Source organism: Equus przewalskii, chromosome 9 (genome assembly GCF_037783145.1).
Source record: "Equus przewalskii isolate Varuska chromosome 9, EquPr2, whole genome shotgun sequence".
Classification (NCBI taxonomy): domain Eukaryota; kingdom Metazoa; phylum Chordata; class Mammalia; order Perissodactyla; family Equidae; genus Equus; species Equus przewalskii.
Genome location: NC_091839.1, coordinates 18,415,720 through 18,437,648, shown reverse-complemented (window position 1 = coordinate 18,437,648; position 21,929 = coordinate 18,415,720). Strand labels below are relative to the sequence as shown.

General features: G+C 57.2%; 3 protein-coding genes across 7 annotated transcripts; 2 read left to right on the top strand and 1 right to left on the bottom strand.

Moving 5' to 3' along the window:
- Positions 1 to 244: 244 nt before the first annotated feature.
- SAXO3 (stabilizer of axonemal microtubules 3) lies at positions 245 to 3,110 on the top strand. Of its 2 annotated transcripts, none has more exons than XM_070558182.1 (5): positions 245 to 642; positions 923 to 1,123; positions 1,223 to 1,408; positions 2,133 to 2,245; positions 2,765 to 3,110. In XM_070558182.1, exons 1-5 carry the CDS (start codon positions 487 to 489, stop codon positions 3,108 to 3,110), a joined length of 1,002 nt encoding a protein of 333 aa, XP_070414283.1. In that variant the 5' UTR covers positions 245 to 486. The 2 variants fall into 2 exon arrangements, with proteins under 2 accessions (XP_070414283.1, XP_070414282.1); XM_070558181.1 differs by having other exon boundaries at positions 421 to 642; positions 1,223 to 1,384.
- On the top strand, positions 2,765 to 5,121 carry LOC103553307 (luteinizing hormone subunit beta). Of its 2 annotated transcripts, XM_008523815.2 has the most exons (3): positions 2,765 to 4,061; positions 4,395 to 4,562; positions 4,789 to 5,121. In XM_008523815.2, exons 1-3 carry the CDS (start codon positions 4,047 to 4,049, stop codon positions 5,113 to 5,115), a joined length of 510 nt encoding a protein of 169 aa, XP_008522037.1. In that variant the 5' UTR covers positions 2,765 to 4,046; the 3' UTR covers positions 5,116 to 5,121. The 2 variants fall into 2 exon arrangements, with proteins under 2 accessions (XP_008522037.1, XP_070414284.1); XM_070558183.1 differs by lacking the exon at positions 2,765 to 4,061 and having other exon boundaries at positions 4,145 to 4,562.
- A 61-nt stretch (positions 5,122 to 5,182) lies between these two features.
- On the bottom strand, positions 5,183 to 21,860 carry RUVBL2 (RuvB like AAA ATPase 2). Of its 3 annotated transcripts, none has more exons than XM_008523816.2 (15): positions 21,392 to 21,860; positions 18,436 to 18,490; positions 16,786 to 16,841; positions 16,156 to 16,297; positions 13,777 to 13,906; positions 13,560 to 13,626; positions 10,363 to 10,469; positions 10,165 to 10,258; positions 9,652 to 9,775; positions 9,140 to 9,234; positions 8,922 to 9,040; positions 6,441 to 6,560; positions 5,877 to 6,006; positions 5,410 to 5,524; positions 5,183 to 5,293 (listed from the first exon to the last, which is right to left on the bottom strand). In XM_008523816.2, exons 1-15 carry the CDS (start codon positions 21,401 to 21,403, stop codon positions 5,268 to 5,270), a joined length of 1,392 nt encoding a protein of 463 aa, XP_008522038.1. In that variant the 5' UTR covers positions 21,404 to 21,860; the 3' UTR covers positions 5,183 to 5,267. The 3 variants fall into 3 exon arrangements, with proteins under 3 accessions (XP_008522038.1, XP_070414280.1, XP_070414279.1); XM_070558179.1 differs by having other exon boundaries at positions 21,345 to 21,394; XM_070558178.1 differs by lacking the exon at positions 21,392 to 21,860 and adding an exon at positions 19,024 to 21,389.
- Between the last annotated feature and the right edge of the window lie 69 nt (positions 21,861 to 21,929).

The window sequence follows — 21,929 nt, the reverse complement described above, 5'->3', positions numbered from 1 at the left end:
ACCCTGTGGGAAAGGGGGGTGTTTCTCACGGATTCCCTGATGTGCTGGGTGGTCCCTGTCCTCCTTCCTTTCTGGGTCTCTGTTCCTCTATTTCTGGGTCTCTGGACCCCCTTTCTGGATCTCCGACCCCCCCCCCCTCAGCTCTCTCTATGCTGCCCCTTCTCTGGATCTCTGTCCCCTCCCCCCCCCCCCCGTCTCTATGTCTCTAAAACTTTACAACTCTGAAACTTCTATTTCCCCTTCTCTTCCCCACTTTCTACTCTCTCTCTTCTGGGTCTCCCCCCTCCCGAGTTCTCTGCGTTTCTGTGCCCCTCTCTCAAAGTCCTTGTCCCTCTGTGCGTGGGTCTTTTTCTCACTCTATCCATCCATCCATCCACACGCCTGCAGGCCCCCCATTGGCTGGGTTCAGAGTGGGCGGGTTCTGTCGCCCCGGGCAACGGCAACAACAAGCCTGCTCCTGCTTGGCTCCGGGGCTGGGGTGGGACCATGGCCGGTCCGACCCTAGCTCCGCGCCATGGTCCCCCGTGGCGCCCCATCTCTGGGACCGAGATGCCTGGGTGCTGGCCCAGCTGGCATCTCACCAGCAGTGGCGTCGCCCACCACTTTATCCCATCCGTGCCCTTTACCCCGCCCACTGTGCAGGTGAGAGGACCAGAGGCTCCTGGCCTCAAGGAGACTGGGGAGCTAGAGTCGTGTGTCTGAAGGAGCTGCCTGGGGACCCAGACGCCCGGCGTGGAGAGAAAAGGGGACTGAGAGCTCCGGCTCCTGTCAGATCGAAGGAGGAGGGTCTCGGAGTCCTGGGTCTGAGAGATGGGGCCAAGGAACCTGGATGTCTGAAACTGGAGGGAGAAGGGGACTTGGGACTGCCTCACCGGCCCGCCTCTCAAGTCTTTTCAGCTGACATCCCGCGCCTTCTCCCCAGTCCACGGTCGCGGAGCCCCTGCCCCCGGCCGCAAAGCAGGACTTGCACATCTGGGCTTTCGACGAGGTCATCAGCAGATGGGAGACGACCTCCGGCTCGGCTCACGCGCCCAAGACCCACGGCGGGCCCTACGCGCAGCCCAAGGCCGCAGAGCCTGCTGACCCGACGCAGACTGTGGGGATCAAGGACTTAGGGGAAAAGGTGAGATTCTGGGATGCCAAGGTCCGTGGGGGTTGGGGCTGTGGACCGCACTGGAGTCCCTTGCGCCCTCACGTTGGGTCCCCGCATCACCTTCCGCAGCTCAGACACCGCGGCTGGCGCCTCCCTCTGATCACAAAGCACCAGTGCAGCGAGACGAAGGCGCAGTACACCGGCTGGCCCGGCCTGGACCAGAGCGCCACCTTCTACGTCGGGCACCAGCCCCTGGAGCTTGCGGACCGCCACCGCGGGGGCCAGTCCCGGGTAGCGGGGTTGAAGGCCGCGCCGGTGCGATGGGAGGGCCTCTGAGGCTAGGGACCAGACTAGCAGAACTTGGGGCGGGGCCAGAAGGAATTTTGAGTCTGGGGCTGTGGCTAAAAGGTCTGGGGCGGAATCAGGAGGCTCCATAGACTGGGGGAGGGACTTGAACCTCTTGAGGCGGGACCAGAGGGAGCAGAGGACCGAAGGTCGGAAATCCCAGTTCTGAGGCTGGCGGCGCAACTAGTAAATCCTGGGGCGGGGCTAGGAGGGGGATCTGAGGCTGGGGGCGGAGCTAGGCAGCCGACTGTACGTGGGGGCGGGCCTGGAATATTCCTGGATGGGGTCGCGGGTAGACATTTCTCCGTTGGGGTGAAGCGAGGAAGAATTGTTGCTCGAGGTGCTACTGAATTCCAGTGGCGGGACCAGGAAGTTTTGAGTCTGGGGGCGGAGCCGGGAAGTTTTTCTGTGGCTGGGGGCTTGGCTTTGTGTTCGATGACGGGCAGAAAGGGTTTGGACTTTGGAGGTGAGGCTGGTCAGGGTTCTGATTTGGGGAGGGAAGGTCAAGTGTGCTGGCGTGCGATTGGTCAGGAGGAATTCGGATTCTGCGGGGGGCGTGAGGGCCTGGTCTAGAAGGACTGAGGAGGCTGAAGGAAGGATTCTGAATCTGGGAGCCAGGACTTGGAACGGGGTATGAAACTTCTTTCTTGCTCACCCCTCCTCCCCGGATTCTCATGAGGCTCTAATCCCCTAGACAAAAAGCCCCGACCTGGCCGGCCGGCTTTTCCCAGTATCCGACCAGGCCATCCTGGACCGCCAGCAGCTCTATTTGACCACCTCGGCACGGGACTTCCGGGCCTACCCGAAGTGAGCCTGGGGCCCCGCTCGACACCGCCCCCTGCACAGCCCCTGCACAGGCTGGTGGGACGCCGAGCCCCGGTGTCGGTTCCCCCTCCCCGACTCAGTAGTCTCGGCCTTCAGCTCCTGCTCCTGCAAGAAGCGGAAGTTCAGACCCAGCCCCCTCCCTCTTAGCGCCCCGGTATCCTTAGCGTCGACTCTCAGGAACATGAAGCCTGCGGAGTGCCGAAGAGGGAGTTCTGGATCTCGGGGGCCAGGGCGGGGCCTACTTAGATATTGGAGTCCACAGATACTCCTTCCCAAGGATGCGAAAACCCTATATTCCAGACCCTTAAGTACTCGAGGATCCAGGAGTCCAGGCTAGGAGTTCCCAGCCCCATCCTTCCCATGGGGTCCCCGACTCCTGCAAATGTGTCCTCACCTCGAAACGCAGGAGTTCGGGCGGGCAGCCTCGGAGGTCTGAACTTCAGCCTCCTCCCTGGAATCCAGCTGTGTCCCCCCATCCTGCCTCCTCCTCCCCCTAAACAGGAAGGAGTTGTCTAGATATCGCCGCAATGACTCGCTGACCTCCTGGACCTTCGAGGAGACGCCCCAGGCCTATCCGTGCTCCTCTTGGCCGGCCCGGCCACCGGAGATCCGCGTGCCCCGTGTCCGCCCGGTGACGCCAGCCGTGCCGCACCGCGGAGCGTTGCCTCTGGCTCAGGAGTCCTACGGACCCCCGCTTCACCCACTGCGCCGGCTCGACCGTTTCTGCCCGCTGGAGCTGCCGTGGGGCGGCCTTCACTGGAAGCCCGTGCCGGGCATCCACAGCGTGCCGCAAGCCTACCGCACCGAAAACTCCCGCTACGGCAGCTTGAAGCCGGCGCTTGCCTGAGCCGGGCGCGCTAGCCCCGCCCCGGACACGCCCCCTGGGCGGGGAGAGCGGGGGCCTAGAAGACCACGACACGGGCGCGGTGGGCGGGGCTAAAGGTCGGAGCCCCACCCACCACGTGGGGGCGGGGCAGACCGGGCACGCCCACTCCGCTGCGGGGCCTGGGCTGAGCCGGGAAAACTAGCTCGGCTCGGTGGGCCAGCGGGCGGGCCGCGCCGTCGGCGGCAGAGCGGGAGAGCTTACTCAATGAGAGTTAAAGAACCTATAACCGCACTCTGCTGAGTTCGGCTCCGGCATCCTGGCTTCTGGGGGCCTAAGTGTGGGGGAGATCGGGCTCCCGCTGAGGCCCTTGTGGAGGGGGGGCGCGTCTGGGTGCAGGCAGCCCCCCGCCTCTGAGCACAGAACCCCATATTGAAGCCATGCCCCTCCTAAGGTTGGACTTTGGCACAGGAATGGCTTTCAGTTCACGGCTGGTGGAGCGTGAACCTGAAGCTTCAGCCCATCTCCATTTGAGGGTCGTCGGAGGGGCGAGCTCCAGCCTCCCCCTGGGTTCCTCCAGGCCCGGCTACACGGTGTGGGGCACGGCAGAGGGCTTCCTATACCTTACTTCATGTGTCCCCAGCACGACCTTTCTAGCCCCTGCGGACTGAGTCTGCGAAGTTGGTCTCACCTGGGTGTCTCCTGCTTTAAGGCGCCTAGCCACTCAGCGAGTGGGGGGAGGGGTTGCTCCAGGGAGCCACTCCTGCACCTCCCTGACCTTGTCCGCCTCTCGCCCCCGGGGGGATTAGTGTCCAGGTTACCCTGCCATGCGGGCATGCCCAGTGGCCTTGCCTCCCCCACAGCCTGCGGGTATAAGACCAGTAGTATAAGACCAGGGTAAGCACCAGCAAAGATCAGTAGTGTAAGACCAGAGTAAACACGGCAGAGGAGGCACCGAGGATGGAGACGCTCCAGGTAAGGCTGTAGGGCCCTGGGCCCCTTGCAACTCCATCCAGGGTCCAGTTGGCGCGAAGAGGGAGCGTCTTATGACCTGGCAAAGGTGTGGACAGCCAGCAGGCTTCCTGCCAGGAGGGAAGCGGGTAGGGCAGGGCCTGAGTGGGGTATCTGAGGTGTTGGGGTATCGGGGGTCCCTGGGTATTGGGATGGGGGATCAAAGTGGAGGGCGGGCCCTGAATGGAAGATGTCAGGCAGAGGAGCTGGGTCCCTCAATGTGTATCTGGGGGACGGGAGGGTGAGGGCCCAGGGCTGAGGTCTCAGGCTGGCCCTGAGGCACTGGCCTTGTCCCAGGGGCTGCTGCTGTGGATGCTGCTGAGTGTTGGCGGGGTCTGGGCATCCAGGGGGCCACTGCGGCCACTGTGCCGGCCCATCAACGCCACTCTGGCTGCTGAGAAGGAGGCCTGCCCCATCTGCATCACCTTCACCACCAGCATCTGTGCCGGCTACTGCCCCAGCATGGTGAGCTGCCCAGGGGGGGCCCACAGAGGACGGGAGGGGGCAGCGGGGGTGCAAGGGGCCTGCCCCCTGGGTAGAGGCCGGGGAACTGGAGTCTGAGCTGGGTGTGTGGGAGGGAGAGCACAGAGGGTCCCCTGGACACCTGAGTTGGGATCTGTGAGGGGCAGTGGGGGGGCTCAGGGGAGGGCCCAACCCAGGCAGATGCTCATGCTGCACCCCCTCTCTCCAGGTGCGGGTGATGCCAGCTGCCCTGCCGGCCATTCCCCAGCCAGTGTGCACCTACCGTGAGCTGCGCTTTGCTTCCATCCGGCTCCCCGGCTGCCCGCCTGGTGTGGACCCCATGGTCTCCTTCCCCGTGGCCCTCAGTTGTCACTGCGGGCCCTGCCAGATCAAGACCACTGACTGCGGGGTTTTCAGAGACCAGCCCTTGGCCTGTGCCCCCCAGGCCTCCTCTTCCTCTAAGGATCCCCCATCCCAACCTCTCACATCCACATCCACCCCAACTCCTGGGGCCAGCAGACGTTCCTCTCATCCCCTCCCAATAAAGACTTCTTGAACTACACACTGTGGGGTTGTTTTTGGGCTCAGGGTGCGTGTGCACGTGTATACACACACACAGTGGGTCCAGTTTCAGAACCATTTTATACAAAGTCACAGTGTCAGAACTCTAGTAGAAAACGGGGGATGTGGGGCGAGGGTGGCGTCAGCTCAGGAGGTGTCCATGGTTTCGCCTTCTGTGGGAAGAAGGAAGGCCACGTGGTCAGTAGGGCCAGAGGCAGGGCCTGAGCTCCCCAGGCCACCTCTGCAGGGTGGGCGACCCTCGGGGGCGGGTGCGGCGGGGTCCACTCACTGAGCTCGTTGAAGAGGAAGGCATCCTGGTACTCCTTCATGTACTGCGTGGAGCGCGACTCGTCCAGAAAGAGCGAGTAGACTCGCTTGATGTCGTCGACCTGCACCTCTGTGCCCTGAAAGGGGGATGAGAGACCTCAGTGGGGCCCCTCCCTGGGAAGGGGGTCAGGGTGGGGACTCTGGGGCCAGATCGCCTGGGTTCAAATCCTGCTTCCTGGCTATGGGCCCAACCTCTCCATTCCTCAGTTTCCTCATCTGTCAAATGGACTTAGCATCAACTTGCAGTGAACAAGTATTTACCGAGCGCTGTGTGTCAGGCCAGGAGATACAGACAGAAACCTGAGACCAAAGCTCCCGGCCTTTGAAAACGCATGTTCTAGGACTCAATCAACAAGCCACTGAGAGCCCCTGGCGTGGCAGGTCACTCGCTCACTCCATCTGGCCCCTGCAGGCTCTCAGCCGGCTGACCTTGCGTTTCCGGCACACCAGGCTGGCGGCCGTGATGAGCTGGATAGCGTAGCGCAGCGAGGTCTCCAGCCCGATGCGGGTCAGCACTGTGTAGGCGTCCTCGCTCATCTCCACATCCTCCTCCTCACACCTGCGGGCGGGCAGGGTCAGGGAGCTCAGCCGGGCTGGGCTTCCGACCACAGCAACCCCGTGGCCCTTCCCCCTGGGTGCTGCTGGACCTCCTGGGGGACATCTGGAGTCTGTGTCCTCAGAAGCACAAAAGGCTGAGCAAAAAGGGACACTGAGGCATGGGCTGGGCCTAAAACCTGGGCCTCCTGACCGCCCCCATCCAGGGCTCTTTCTCCACGGTCAGTCACCGGCACATCCCCTCCCTTCTCGACATGGCCCCCACCCCCAGATCAGGGCCCACAGCTTGGATGCCCAGCCCAGCCCTACGTCTTGCAGGCCCAGAGACCCCCGCCTCAGACCTCAGGGTCGCCACCTGACAAACAGGGTGGGCACCAGCCCCGCCTCGCAGGCCCTCAGCCTGGTCCCGCCCTGAACATCAGGCAGCCCTGCCCGCACCGGATGCGGAGGATCTGTTTCGTGTCCTTCTCGCTGTAGGGAGAGGTGGAGACGATGAGCAGGCGGTCCAGCAGGTCGATGGGGATGCCGTGGGGGCTCTGGTAGCTGGTGCCCCGGATCCTGGGGAGGAGGGGGAAGGGAGGGCTGTCAGGGCGACACTCCCTGAACCCGGCTCTCCATTCCCTCTACTCGGAAAATCCCCACACCCCCACCACAGCCCACTCACTGGGCCAAATACCACTTAACCTTCAGCTCCCAGCTGGCGGTGTGCACAGCCGTTCCTGACTGCGTCACTGCCCCACAGAGCCATGAGGTTTTAGCTAGATGTCTATGTTGGGGATTACTGGCTCAAGGTCCCACTCTCCTGCCTGACATAGAGCTCCACGAGCCAGGGGGCCCGTGCAGCCCTGTTCTCTGCTGCACCTGACCCGGCACAGGGCCAGGCCCATGGCAGGCGCTAGGAAACAGTCAGTTCTCGTACACGCGGCAGTTACATTCTAGAAAGTGGGGGCCAACACTCCATTAGCAAGTACTGAGCCACAGCTCCTGGGGAAATACACGGTTAGGGTCTTGGGAGACTTTGGTTGCAATATTTTTGTCAACCAACAAACATAACCTGGTTTTATGTGTTTCTGTTTGAAGATATCTTATTTAATATCCAGTACTGACTCATTCACAGTGAACTCAGAGCCAACAGCACTCTAACTGGGGCCCAAACAAAGCTCGTCCAACACACGGCTTTCCTCTGTGACGCACATCCCAGTATTCCTGACGCTGGACAGCTAGAGGCCATTTTAAACAGCAAAATCACCAACAAAAAAGCATCCAAAGTGACAAATGTGGCACTAAATAGATCATGAAAAGGACACTTGTTTACAGCACAAGAGCTGAAACAAGAAGGCAGAGCGTTGCCTAGTTTGACCTCAGTTGGGAGTGTCCACTTCAGGTGACTCAAATTTTTTGCCACTCTGCACACAGCCGTGAATGACCAAGAAACGGTCTCGAACACCGATTTGGGGGTTACAATTACAGTCACGCGCCACATAACACTTCAGTCCACAGACTGCATATACAATGGCGGTCCCATAACACTAGCACTACACAGCCCAGCTGTGCAGCAGGCTGCGCCATCTAGCTTTGTGTAAGCTCACTCTATGATGTTCACACAACGACGAAATCACCTAATGATACTTTTCTCAGAACGTGTCCCGTCGTTAAGCGATGTATGTATGAGTGTAAATTTTAGCGAGTAAGCAGATATGCAAATACAGAATCTGCCAAGGATGAGGAGCGCCTGGGTCTGTGGCCTCTCCCAGGGGAGGCCCCGTGTGCAGTCCCACACCCTGCTCTGTGGCTGCTACAAACACGCTGGCAGCCGGTCTCTGCCAATTCTCAGTCATTCGGAGATGGAATTCTGGCCCTGCCACCTTCTACGTGTGACCTCGGGCAAGTCACCGGCCTTGCTGTCGTCATCGGTAAAATGGGGCCGGGACATTATCTGCCTCCGGAGACAGTATCTGCCTCCTGGGACAGCAGGAGTATCCTGCCGTTCTTGAGGGTCCAAGCAGTCCTTCCAGGAAGCGCTGCCTGCCCTGAGGACAGGCGCCACGTCCCTGTCCAGGGCCCAGGTGAGGAAGAAGCTCTCGATGTCCAGCATGTGGACCCAGAGCCATGTCCGCTTCTTCCGCGATAACCAGCCCCACCAGCCAGTCTCAGCTGGCACTTGGCTCCAGCACCGGAACTGACCTTCCCGGGCATTCCGCGCAGCCAGGCGCGGCCGTGCAGCCCAGAAGTGCTGAGCAATGGATGATGGTGGAAGCGCTGGCTGCTGCCTCCGGGCCCTAGCCTATGGGGGACCGCCTGCCTCCACTTCCTTCTCCCTTCTGTGGGCCAAAACGCAGATGAGGCGGGGAAAAGAGCCAGCCGGGACAACGGGGCCCGGCGTGCTGGCAACACCCTACAGCAGAGGTTCCCAAGCTTTCTCGGAACCTGTGCCCTTCACGTCTCAGGAATTTTCCCATGGCATCCTTAGGCCAAAAGAAACACTAAGAGTTCTGTTAATTAAGTACTTATGTCCAAGTGACCTAATTGTAGTGGTTTATGTGGTGTCTAACATATGTCACTGTGCGTGCCTCCAAAACTCAAAATAGCCCACAGTTCTCTCGTGTGCTTTCTGTAACACCAGGGGGTGCCTCGGCACATAGTTTGGGAACTGCAGCCCTAGGGGAGCCGAGAACAGCAAAACAGAAAGAACACGGTGCCTACACCTCCTTGTGGAATGGAGCTGCCTGCCCACCCTGTACCACCCGCCGCCCTGTTTAGGGGGAAAGTGCAGCCTCCTGTCTGGGTTACAGCAGCTATGCCCATACCTCTCCTACCGAGGTACTCAACAAACGTCCCCATGTACCCTGCGGCTATACCCGCTGCGCAGAGCACCCCGTTTGCCCCAAAGGCCTTTGAGGGAGCTGGCAGCCGGCTCACCGGGTGATGCCGCGGTTGGTGGCCATGATGAGGACAGGCGCCATGTCACTCTCCAGGGCCCGGTTGAGGAAGGAGAAACTCTCAATGTCCAGCATGTGGACCTCGTCGATAAACAGCACCTGGGAGCCAGGGGGGCGTGTGTCAAACCCCCGCCTGTGGCCCCCCGCCCGTCTGTCCTGTCCCCATCCTCCGCCCCCGGGCCGTGCCTCGGTTCTCACCCCGGGGATGATCTCTGCCTTGCCCTCCTCCCGCCACTCGGCCACCTTGGCATTGATCTGCTCGCGGACCTCTGACTTGATCTCCCCTGTGTCGCCTGCGGGAGGCAGGAGTGGTATGGGGGGGCGTCAGAGAGGAGACCAGGATCGAGGGCCTGAGGGTGGACGAAGACGGGATGCCAGGGACAGAGGGAAGAGAGACCAAGACTGGAGTGGCAAAGTGACAGGAGGGCTGGGGAGGCTGGAACGTCCCCACGGAGGAGGAACAGGGACAGAACTCAGGAGGGAAAGGGCAGGGATGTGTGACCATCAGACCACTGAGGGACTCAGACAGCAACAGAGGGGAGGGAGACCCTACACTCACAGACGGAGAACAGAGGACGGCACACAAGGGGACGGCACGGTCACCAGAGGCCTGTACTGGGGACGGGGGAGGGGAGGGAAGGCCTGGAAGACAGTGAGTCAGGGAAGCCACCAGGCTGGGGCTGGGACAGGGCGGGATGGACGGGCCTCACCCGAGAAGAGGGCCAGGAAGCCCTGGGTGCGGGAGTTGATGACGTCAATCTCATGCAGGGACACGGTGTGCACCACCTCCTTGCGTTTCTGGAGCTCTCCATCCGGGCACTGCACGAACTTGGTCTATGGGGCCAAAGGTGAGGTGGAGACAAGGGCAGAGCAGAGCGTGAAGGGGGAGCCCAAAAGAGCTGGGGGAGACTGGGGCTCCCTGGAATGGAGCTGGGAATCCAGATGGGGGTTATCCAGAAAACCCAGCCCAAGAGGGGCCCAATGTCCAGACCAGAACATTCAAGAGCTGAAGGATATGGGGTTCCTGGAGGACTTCAGGAACCCTGGGTAAAGGGCCAAGTTGAGGGGCCCCGGCTGTCCTAGAGGGTACAGAGAAAGACTAGGAGTAGCAGGAACATGGCACTGAGTTGACAGGAGGACCCAGACTCTGTGGGCTACGGGGGTGATGAAGGACATGGACCGTTCCAGTGCCTGGAGCGAGGGGATCCCGAGCCCTGACCCACCTGGGAACCCATGGCATCGTAGTCACGAGCGCGGGTGAAGGAGCGGCCCAGCTTGGAGATCTTGCCTGTCGCTTTGTCGATGGTGATCACATCCCTGCGGGGGGTTGGTGGGGGGCAGAGGGGCCCAGGGCTGGAGTGAGGCAAGGAGGGAGCCGAGCTCCCCCGCCCTGGCTACCCAGTACGGCCCCCAGTGCTCACCCGGCCTGGACCTTGTCCTTGGTCAGTGACTCGATCATCTTGGTGCCCAGGTCGTAGATGGTCTCCATCTCCGTGGTCTTGAGGGTCAACTTGCCCACCTTGGAGCCCTGGGAGGGGTGACAGGCCAAGCAAGGGGCTTAGAGAGGGCCCTGATGTCCCCCTGACACAGCTTCAAAACAGTCATGACCCAGGGAAGCTTCCGGGTGAACACGAATGTCAGAACTTAACATCCTGTCAACTTTCCACGCCTGCGGCTTTTCGTACGTCAACTGCTCCTCAATAAAGCTACCAGTAAACACACAGAGACCTCAAAGATAAAGTCTGTAAGAACACGGGCCCCAGGTCCCAAGAAACGGCCAAGGGGTCACACGCAGACATTCCTTTTTCAGACCCAAATAAAAGGTGTTTTTGTCGACCACAAACCCAGAAAACAGAGCTAAGCTAAACACAGCTAAGAAAACAAAAATGCCACACCTTGTCCCAAAACAAGCAGAGTCAACGGCTTCCAGGCTTTTCCCAGCATCCCCAGCCACCTCCCGTTCCCCTGGCCTGTTGCCACAGTGACTGCTCCTTTCAAAGGGACAGGTGGCAGGATAAAGGGCTGGGACTGGGGGGGAGATAAAGGGAGTCTGGTTTTCACATTTTTAAAGGGAGGATGTCTCCATGGATTTCTCCTGTAATCCAAATCCCATTTAAAGAACTCTCTTGGTAACAGCGTTTTTTCTATTTAAATATTCTCAGGGGCCGGCCCCGGGGCCGAGTGGTTAAGCTAGCATGTTGGGCTTTGGTGACCCAGGGTTTCGCCGGTTCGGATCCCGGGTGCGGACGTGGTGCCACTCATCAGGCCACGCTGAGGCGGCGTCCCACATGCCACAACTAGAGGGACGCACAACTGGAAATGTCCAACTGTGGACTGGGGGACTTTGGGGAGAAAAATGAAAAAAACACACAAAATCTTAAATAAATAAATAAATATTCTCCTACCATATTTTTACAATTTGGAATTTAACTGCCAATAGACGGGACTAATTTAAGAGACTGCTGACAGGTGTTAAAGGTGTAAGGCGATGTAATGATGCACTTTGGATCTATTTCCACGGACCACGAGGAGCAAAGGAACAGACGAGGGGTCCACACAAGACACGGAAACAGAAGGTGACGGCGCGGCATCCCCCGCGCTTCAAGCGTGTGGAGTTTTTACGCAGCATTTCATTAGTGGCTGGGACTCAATGTTTAAGATAGAACTACAAACAGGGAAGAACCTCGAAGACACCACGCCAGGCCAAAGAAGCCGGACACAAAAAGTCACACTTTGCAGGATTCCATTTACACGAAATGGCCAAAGAGGCAAATCCACAGAGACAGAGAGCAGAAGGGGGGGGCAGGGCGAGGGGGATGGAGGGGGACTGCCTACTGGGTACATGTTTCCTCTGGGGTGATGGAAATGTTCTGGAACTAGATAGAGATGGTGGTTGCACAGCCGTGTGAATGTCCTAAACGCCACTCACTGCTTACTTCAAAATGGACGATGGCTAGTTTGATGTTATGTGATTTTACCTCAATTAAAAATAAAGAGAGAGACCTACAGATAAGCTATAAGGTAAAGGAAGAGGTGAAGGGAAAACTAGACTATGAATTTTTTTTTTTTTTTTTGGTGGGGAATATTGGCCCTGAGCTAACATCTATTGCCAATCTTCCCCTTTTTGCTAGAGGAAGATTGTTGCTGAGCTGCCGTCTGTGCCAATCTTCCTCTATTTTATGTGGGACGCCGCCACAGCCTGGCTGACAAGCAGTGCTAGGTCTGTGCCCAGGATCCGAACCTGTGAACCCCAGACTGCCTAAGTGGAGCGTGTGAACTTAACCACTATGCCACCGGGCTGCCCCTAGACTGGAATTTTAAAAACAGGCAGTACAAAGTATAGTGTCTAGGAATGCACAGGTGGCCAACAAAACTAATGACGTGAAAAGAAGGGGTACCAGGGAAGGGTGGCTACTTCTGCAGGGACTTGAGGGTGTTGTAGAAAGAGGTACAAGGAAGGGGCTTGGGGAGCTTGCAAAGTTCTAGTTTTTTATCTTTTTCCTCCTTTATTTATTTTTTTGGCTGGGAAAGATTCACTGAGCTAACACCTGTTGCCGATCTTCCTCTCTTTCTTCTTTTTTTCCTTCCCCAAAGCCCCAGGACATAGTTGTATATTCTAGTTGTAGGTCCTTCTAGGTCTTTCACGGCAGCCACCGCCACAGCATGGGTACTGACGGACAGGTGGTGCGGTTCCGCGACCAGGACACGAACCTGGGCTGCCAAAGGGGACAGCACCGAACCTTAACCATGAGGCCATCAGGGCTGGTGCTCTAGTTTTTTATCTTCATGGTGGTTATAAGGACATTCGCTTTATATAATAATAATATTTATTTACAATAATTTATTAGACCACATGCGTATTTCACGTTTCTTTCTATAGTCGTGTGCCGCAAAATGCTGTTTCCGTCAACAGCATCACACACGCAATGGGGGTCCCCTAAGATGAGCACCATACAGGCTAGGTGTGCAGTAGGCTCTCCCAGCTGGGTCTGGCAAGTACACTCCGTGATGTCCGCACGACGACGGCAGCGCCCCATGACACATTTCTCAGAATGTGCCCCCCTCGTTAAGTGACACATGACTGCATCTGTTTCATTTTACAACAAAAAGGTTAAATTCCTAGCTTATAAAAAGGGCGTAATTCACATCTATCACATACGCTGGATGGAAAATGCCTTTCGGTACTAAGCTGCAGCTTCCACAGAACAGGTTTTAAAGACTGTTAGAAACTAACTGTGAGAAACTTCCAGACCTTCTCTGTCATTCCACTACTTGGTTTTTTGGGTTTTTTGGAGGAAGATTGTTGCTGAGCTAACATCTGTGCCCATCTTCCTCTATTTCATGTGGGATGCCGCCACAGCATGGCTTGACGGGGGCTGCTCGGTCTGTGCACAGATGGGAACCCGCAAACCCAACCACTGCGCCACAGGGCCGGCCCCTCCATCACTTGGTCTGAACTGCTCACAGCGCCTCCCACAAATGGATAAACCCCCTGCTGTGGGCCCGCAGATGGCTCCAATCTGCAGTTTGAATATTCCATGGGATTCTCACCTCAGCGTGGACCCGACACCCCCACCCTCCAGCCGCAGAGGCGGCCTAGACTCGGGAGCAGACTCACCGTCCCTGTCGCTGGTCGATCGATCTGGATCTCCACCACCTCCCCTTCGATGATCTCGGTCTCCTCCCTGGTCAGAGAGCAGAGCTGAGGACAGAACCCGATGTCCGGGCCCTGGGGAATCGCTAAGTCCCATGAGCCCTTGGGCACTGGACAAGCCGGCCAGGGCAGGGGGTCCCAAGGCTGCTGGCAGCTGGCACCAACCCGCTCCCGCACTCACTTGATGCGGACTCCGATGGACCGCCTGAAGGCCTGCGTCAGCGCCTCTGTCTTGCTCATCTCCAGGGAGAAGATCTCGCTGCCCGCGATGGCCGTGAACGGGGTGTCAGGGCCGAGGGCCTGTGCCATGCCTGTGGAGGGGGTGGTCTGGGTAGGTGGGGCCGCCCTGGCGCCGCCGGGTCCCCATACCTACTCTGCCTCAAAGCACCGCTTCTACCTCCTCAAGAAGGAGAGTAGGAGAGAGGGGATCAGCGCTGTGGGGCAGACAGGGAGATGGAGAAAGCCAGGGACAGCGGGCTGCCCAGGGAGGCCCGGATCAGAACCCCCACACTGCCCGGAGGGCAAACCATATGACCCTATAAACTCGCCAAGCTGGTCTCCCAACCCCTAGGAGCTTTTGAGCCTCAGGGCTTGGGGGTGCCGAGCAGTTCAAGGCCAAGGGGCTGAAAGAGCTGTGAGAGTGACACTCTGGAGCCGGAAGGCCCGCGTTTGAATGCTGGTACCACACCCAGCACCACCTGGCCGTGAGAAGTCTCATCCGCTCCCCGACCTGTTTGCCCTCTGTACAAGAGGGATGATAACAGAGCGAATGCTGGCACAGAAGCCATTATGGGGGCGGGTGGGCGTGCACTGGTGCTCGGCCCTGACCCCGTCACGTAGCCCGGAACCTGCACAGGGATGGGCCCTCTCTGTGGCCTGGGACATTGGGTTGGCTGGTGGACAGCAGGGCTGTTCCTGCAATCACTCCAAGCACCGAGCCCTCCTCCCAGCCCCTTCCCAGGGCTCCGCCCAGCTCTGAGCCGACACTCACAGACAGGAAGCCAGTGAACCCTCATGCAAGAGTGACGTGGGCCTCTTCCTTGTCAGATGTGGGCCACCCTCTGCGCCCGCATGCCCTGCTCCCTGCCGGTAGGGGAGACTCCCTGCAAGTCTTAGCTCAGGCACTGACTCACCTGGTAACTCTTTCCTGACAACTACCATCCCCCACACTCCCCCCATTAGGGTCAGGAGCCTCCCCTGTCGTTATAGCAAACATCACCCTGAAGGGGACTCTGTCCCTGACCCCCTCCCCCACACTGGAAACTCCTCACAGTCACGGCTTCAGTTTTACTCATCTAAGGGTCCCCAGTGTCTGGTCAGGGCCTGGCACACCAGGGCACCCGAACGAGTGCTGCTTTATCGTAACTGAAGACCTGGTTGTTCCCTGATTCTCACTGCCTGGCCCCACAGTCTGAGCACACGGTGGGAGTGAGTGGGAAAAGAGGGGGTCAAGGAACGCTGCAACAAGGAAGAGATGCCCAAGCACGGCTTTTTTTTCTTTCTTTTTTTTTTTAAGATTTTATTTTTTTTCCCTTTTCTCCCCAAAGCCCCCCAGTACATAGTTGTATATTCTTCGTTGTGGGTCCTTCTAGTTGTGGCATGTGGGATGCTGCCTCAGCGTGGTTTGATGAGCGGTGCCATGTCCGCGCCCAGGATTCGAACCAACGAAGCACTGAGCCGCCTGCAGCGGAGCGCGCGAACTTAACCACTCGGCCACGGGGCCAGCCCCTTTTTTTGATGAGGAAGATTGGCCCTCAGCTAACATCTGTGCCAATATTCCTCTACTTTGCATGCAGGATGCTGCCACAGCATGGCCTGAGACATGGTGTGTAGGTCTGCGCCCAGGATCCAAACCCACGAACCCTAGGCCACTGAAGTGAAGGACGCAAACTTAACCACTACACCACCAGGCCAGCCCCAAACAGGGCTTTGAAGCATGGATAGGAGTTCAACAAGGAGAATGAGGGGCAGTTGTGAGTAAAAAGATCTTAAATGGCTAGTGGATTGCAAGAGACTCACTACCCATCTTCCCCTTCCTCCTTAGTTCCAGAACCCCCATTTTATTAAGATAGCAATGGTCCAAATTAGAACAGAAAAATGTTTTAATGTCTCAGCCTCCCTTGCAGAAGTATGCCCAGGTGATTAAGGTCTAGTCAATAAGATATAAGTGAAAGCATGTGGGAGCCCCAAGACAGTTGCTTAAATGGCACTACCTTTAAAGGGAGGGAGGTACACCCTAACTGCAATTCCTCTTTCACCTTCCTCCTACATGGAGTACGGGTGGGAAGGCTGGCACTTAGGCAACCCTCTTGGAACATGAGGTGACCCTGACATGGAAGCAAGTGCAGAGGATGCTGAGGCAGGAAGGGAAACGTCACAGAACTACTCAACAAGACCTAATTGGTGTACAGATTCTTCTATGTGAGGGAAGGAACTCTGAGTGCTTAAGCCACTGCCATTTTGAGATATCTGTTAAATGTGGCTGAACCTGACCCTGACTTACACCAGAGACAGGACCTGGCAGAGACCAGAAGAGCTCCTGCCTGGAGAGGTCTCTTACCCATGGCAATGGCTGTCTTCCCAGTGCCCGGCTGGCCAGCGATGAGGACGGCCCGCCCGGCAATCTTCCCTTCCCGGATCATCTCCAGCACCACGCCAGCTGCCCGCCGGGCTGCCAGCTGCCCCACCATGCCCTGGGATGCCTGTGGGGTGGGAGGCAGAGAGCACAAAGTGACTTCCTACTGGGCCACCACTGCCTTTTCACCACCTCCTGGCTAGTGAGATGAAAGAGGACGTTGTTGGCCGGGACTTTGGGAAAAAGCTAAAAAAGCCTTTTCCACCCCCATTTTTTTTTTCCTGATGAAGATTAGCCCTCAGCTAACATTCCTTCACTTTATATGTGGGTTGTCACCACTGCAAGACTAATGAGTGGTGTAGGTCCACGCCTGGGATCTGAACCCACGAACCCAGGCTGCCAAAGCAGAGCAAGCTGAACTTAACCACTACACCACAGGGTCAGGTCTCTCCAATTTTTTAAGACGAATAAAACTCTACATGTGGCTGAATTTTACAAATATGTAGCCAAAGGTCTGGGAGACCATACATAGTCCCCACACTCGCCAGGGCCCGGGGTAGCCTCCGCCTGAGGCCTCCACGCAAGAGCCTTCCCACTCCACCCCCTCAGCTCTACCTGCCGTGGCTCCAGCGCATCGTCCAGCCCCAGCCCCCGGATGTGGGAGTGAGCGCCTGTGTGGGGAAAGAACCAGAAGATACGGTTACTGGCCAGCTGATGGCACTGTGTGGCCCGAGGCGACGGGCTTCCCCTCCGAGCTCTGGTCTCCTCCTGGGTCCGGTGGGGGGCCTGAATCTCCACTCACCAGGAGGACGGCTGGACATGGTAACTGCTCGTTAGTGGGAGCCGCCCTTGGGATAGATCATAGCAGGACCCAAGTCACTGAGGACTAGTAACCACAGAACCGGATCACAAACTGACCACAAGGGCTAATGATCACAGTTACTTTGTGTCCACAGCCTGAGTGCCCTTGCAGGTCTAATTTCATTCCACACGGCCCTGAGAAATCAGAGTCCCAGCTATTATTACCCTGGAGTGTTTCTGGGGCTCAATAATCACCTGAGGGCCTCAACAACATCGATGAGAGGAGGGAGCTCAGAGAGGTTAGGTCCCTTGCCCAAGACCACACAGCCAGTGAGAGGTAAAGACTTGGGATTTCACTGCTTTCCACTAGACCAGGGCCGGGCAAACTACAGCCTGGGAGCCAGCCACTTGTTTCTGTAAATAAAGTTTTATTGGCACGCAGCCACGCCCATTCACTTACATACTGTGTGGCTGCTTTCGCACTGCAACACCAGAATTAGATATTTTTGACAGAGAAAAGATTTATTATCTGGCCCTTTAAGAAAAGATCTGTTGACCCCTGCACTAGACTATGAGCACCCCGAGGGCAGGTACTGGGTGCAGCTAGAGTCTACTGGGTCCTCAGTTCCAGCAGCGTCCGGCTTTTCACAGCTGAAACAGGACTGGCATCCGCATATTAAGGTCTTTATATAGATTACCTTACGGAAGCTTATATCCACCTATGTGGTCCACCAGCCTAGCGCCATTTTGCAGGTAAGGAAATTGAGGCACAGAGAGGAACTAGCCCCTGGCAACATGGCTCAGAGGTGGCACGCAGCAGTATGCTTCCAGAACCCAGGCTCGTAGCCACAGTTCCTTGCTGCCTCGCTTGGAGGCACTGAATGAATGAATGTGAACAAATTCATTCATTCAGCTTGCTGTGTGAGCTGGGACTAGTGGCTCGACTGCTCTGAATCTCGGGCTTCCTCAGCTAAAAACGGGACAACAGTCACAACACGCACACACCTTGTGGGGCTGATGCAAGGGCTCAGTGAGATGCAAACTCATGCATTCAGCGGTTACGTGGTGAGCGTCTGTTCTGCTGGGTCCTGTGCGGGGGACGCAGCTAGAATTGAGCCAGACCCGGTCCCTGCCTCAAGGAACTAATGTCCCGGTGTGGGCTGGGTGTATGGGACATTCAGTTCAGGGCCAACCCCAGCAAGCAATCAGCAAACACCCGCTTTTAGGATTTCCGAGAGGAATGACAGTACACCCAGGGGCCCAACCAGGGTATCCAAGCCAGCAGCAGGGCGGCCTGGTGCTGGGGCCCGGCATGGTCTCCCACGCGCCATCTGGCCCCACTTGGCAACTCAGGACCCTGCCCATCAGACAGGAGGATGGTGCGCAGGCTGCCTCCCTCGCGGGGGGCTCCTGAGCACGGGGCAGGCAGGGTCTCGGTCCTGTTCCTGATCCACACTCACTCACCGATACGCTCGATCCTCGTCACATCGCGGATCTCTGGGACCTTGGTTGTGGCTGCCTGGGGATGGAGGAGGACACCTCAGAAGAGCTCTTGTGGTCCCAGTTCCCACCAGCTCCTCTTCTGTCCCTCCCGCCTGCCTCCCAGGAAACAGTCCTTTCTCCTTCTCCCCACTGACAGGCTGACAGCCCAAACACAGTCAGTCCCCCCACTTCTCGGTTGTCACGGACTTAATGCCAGTTGGTTGACCCCACTACACTACTGAGTCCCAGGAAGAGAAGAACCGTGTCTGTCGTGTTCACAGCTTCATCTCCAGGGCCTAGCACATATTTGGTGCCCAGGAATTATTTGGTGAAGGATGAAGTCTTCCCCGCCCCCATAACGGTAAAGACAGAACCAACCCAGCAGAGCAGGTATCAGGCTGGACGTGGTCCGGCCCCTGCTGATTTCCCAGTCACCCTTGCACTGCACCGTCCCAGCTGTCACTTGGCCTTTGCACGTCCAAGTCCCTGAGTCCCGCCTGCTCTCGCCGCCCCCTCACTGAATGAGATCCAGCGTCGTTCACTAAGGGAGGCCCTCGCTGGCCTCCGCACCTGCTGGCCTACATTCAGGGTCTCTGGAGGTCCAGACAGACGGAAGGGCCTCCCCTAGGAGCCCGATCTCCTCGTGTAATCTGACTTTCAGGAAGGAGACTGCTGGGGCCAGCATTCTCTGCTCGAGATCTGAGTCCCACGAAGGGCAAGGACGACACCTCTCTTCTTCACTTTGGGGTCCAACATTCGGGGTTTGAATGAATGATGTACCGAAGTGCTGACCCCATTCAACAAGCTGGTCCTCAGGCCTCCTGTGTCCCCAGCTCTCCTTGGAGAGGAGAGGAGAGGAGCCAGCCACCACCCCTTCTCGTCTGGGGAGGAGAGATGGATAAACACCACCTGGGACAATTCAAGAAGCCCCCTCAGGAGGTCCACACATATGTTCACAGAGGCATTATTCATCATAGCCAAAAGGTGGAAACAATATAAAATGTCCATCAACGGATGAATGGATAAACAAAGTGTGGTCTGTCCATACAACGGAGTATCATTCAGCCATAAAAAGGAATGCACTTCTGATCTCTGCCACAGGGTGGACGAACCCTGCAAACACTATGCTAAGTGAAAGAAGCCAGACACAGAATGTCACACATTGTAGGATTTCATTTCTATGAAATGTCCAGAACAGGCAAATCCATAGAAACTGAAAGTAGATTAGTGGTTGCCTAGAGCTGGAGGGATGGGAGGATAGGAAGATGACAGATAAAAGGTACAAGATTTCTTTCTGGGGTGATGAAAGTGTTCTCAAATTGACTGAGAGGATGGTTGCACAATTCTGTGAATGTTCCAAAAGCCACTGCACTGTACAATGTAAACAGGTAAATTGTGTGGTATGGAAATTCTATCTCAATTAAGTCGTTAAAAAAATCTGGGTGGTGGGTCCTGTTCGATTATTTTTTGACACTGGAATATTTCATAATTTCTACTAAGGAAGGAGAGGCCTAAGGGGTCAGCATACTGAACCAGCCCCTCGGCCACCTGCCCCCAACCCTTCTTGCTTCCCCCAGGTCCCCTGTTTCCACCAGAACGAGTGGCGAGGCAGGCAGCTGACGCAGTGGAAGCCTCCTCTCTCTGGAACCAAGAGTTTAGACTTCCTGGCCACCACGTGGTCACAAGCGTCCTTCCTTGCTGTTTGTGACCCCTCCCTCCTACTCTCTCCTCATAGGAGGCTGGAACCCAACAGCAGTGGACACCGCCCACAACCACTATCAGAAAATGACAACATACTCCACACACCCCTACACAGCCTCTCAGACCCTATACAAGGCAAAAAACCAGACGGGGATTCAGGAATTCCAACCCTCGGCAATCCCAGCATCAACTGACCCGCCTCCGACAAGGACTTTCCTTTCATCATAAGCCTCTTCTCCCCCTGCTGCCCTCTGACCCCAAGGCAACAGAGGGCATTTTGAAACTCAGCACCTACCATCCCCTCACACTTCCAATACTTCATCCAGGCCCAGGGGACGGGTCTCAGGAGTGTGGCCACTGCCCTTCCCTCTTCCGCTTCCCTAGCCACCCTCTTTGCCATGGTAGCAGAAACAGGCGCAAATTTCACCCCCCAGGCACCAGTAACTCTCAGCCCACCATTCCCCCATCTTGACTGGGGTCACCATGGGAAACGAGGCATCGGGAAGCCCAGTCCAACCCCCAAGGTAAGATCACCTCCCTTCCTCATTCAGATGTTTCTCAAGCAAGTACTTGGTGCCAGCCCCAGTGTATATGGTCTCTCTTTTACGAAGTTCACATGCATTCATTCATTCAAACATTCAAGTACGACATATTGAGCATCCACACCGCGCATGCCCCGCATGAGGCGCTGGAAATACGAAAATGACCAAAACAATCCCATGACAAGATCCCAAGCTCTGGGACTCCTAGCCCTTTCTCCCTCCCCATTGACACCCTCTGGGTTCTCAACACTTTTCTCTTTTGGCTCAAGACTCACTAAGCGACTCTACGATCTCAACCACATAAGACAGGTCCCCGCCTGCGCTTCTCCCTGCACTCAGGTGCCATTCACACCATCGACAACCCAAGGCTCCTGGATGGCTGGGAGCCCAAGACACTACAACCCAAATCAGACTTGAGGACAAAGGACTGCAGAACTGGCCGTTGATTGCGCCTAGAGGATCGGAAGTTAGAGTTCCTACAACATGATGGGGTCAGATCTGACCACCGAGACCGTGAACATCCAGTCGAACCCAGGATTCTGGGATACCAGCCCCTTTTCTCCTCCCTCAGACTCGGGAGTCTGTGCCCCCAGCCCCCTCCCCACTCAGCACCAGGAACCCGAGCCCCCAGCCTCTCCTTCCTCAGACCCGGGAGTGCCGGTTCCCTCCTCAGTCCTCCGCATGCCAGCACTCACCACGGTTGCCATGATGCGCACCAACCGCCAATATCCTAGCGGAAACGGAAATGCGCTAGAAACGAAGCATTCTGACCCCTCTAGCCTGATAGGTCCTCCAAAGATCTCTGTGCTCCCTCATAAATATGCAAACTCTCCTCGTGGGGGCGTAGCGTCACTTTTTAGGCCCCGCCCATCTGCTGGGGCTGAGCTCGAAGATGGGTGCCCGGAACTCCTGGGTCCGTTCCCAACGCCTCCTGGCTCCTCCTCTTTTTACCCAGACCTCTTTGCTGAGGCTGATTGCAAAATTCTCAACACTTTGGGCAACCACACGTCCCCCACGCTCTCTTTCCTCTTTATTCCACCCTCTTCCCTCCTCCTCCCTCCAATTTTGGGGCCTCAAGCTTCGGATTGACAGAGCTGAGGGCCAATCAGCTCTCGCAGCTACAAGCCCCGTCTCCTAGAGCTCGCAGCGACCGCTAAGGCAGTCGCGGGGCAGAGCGAATCCTATTCTGTCCACCAATCAGGAGACGCGGGAGCCCCGGCCCCTGGGCGCGGA

What these genes read in the sequence shown, in the direction of transcription:
- RUVBL2 (XM_008523816.2), bottom strand. An exon ending in GACGAGGATCGAGCGTATCG is followed by an intron (nt 16,842 to 18,435) that starts GTGAGTGAGTGT and finishes TTCCCCACACAG; the next exon opens with GCGCTCACTCCCACATCCGG. An exon ending in ATGCGCTGGAGCCACGGCAG is followed by an intron (nt 16,298 to 16,785) that starts GTAGAGCTGAGG and finishes CCCACCCCACAG; the next exon opens with GCATCCCAGGGCATGGTGGG.
- LOC103553307 (XM_070558183.1), top strand. Translation starts at nt 4,281, where the DNA reads ATGGAAGATGTCAGGCAGAGGAGCTGGGTCCCTCAATGTGTATCTGGG. An exon ending in CCGGCTACTGCCCCAGCATG is followed by an intron (nt 4,563 to 4,788) that starts GTGAGCTGCCCA and finishes CCCTCTCTCCAG; the next exon opens with GTGCGGGTGATGCCAGCTGC.
- SAXO3 (XM_070558182.1), top strand. Translation starts at nt 487, where the DNA reads ATGGCCGGTCCGACCCTAGCTCCGCGCCATGGTCCCCCGTGGCGCCCC. An exon ending in TCAAGGACTTAGGGGAAAAG is followed by an intron (nt 1,124 to 1,222) that starts GTGAGATTCTGG and finishes CACCTTCCGCAG; the next exon opens with CTCAGACACCGCGGCTGGCG. An exon ending in GACTTCCGGGCCTACCCGAA is followed by an intron (nt 2,246 to 2,764) that starts GTGAGCCTGGGG and finishes CCCCCTAAACAG; the next exon opens with GAAGGAGTTGTCTAGATATC.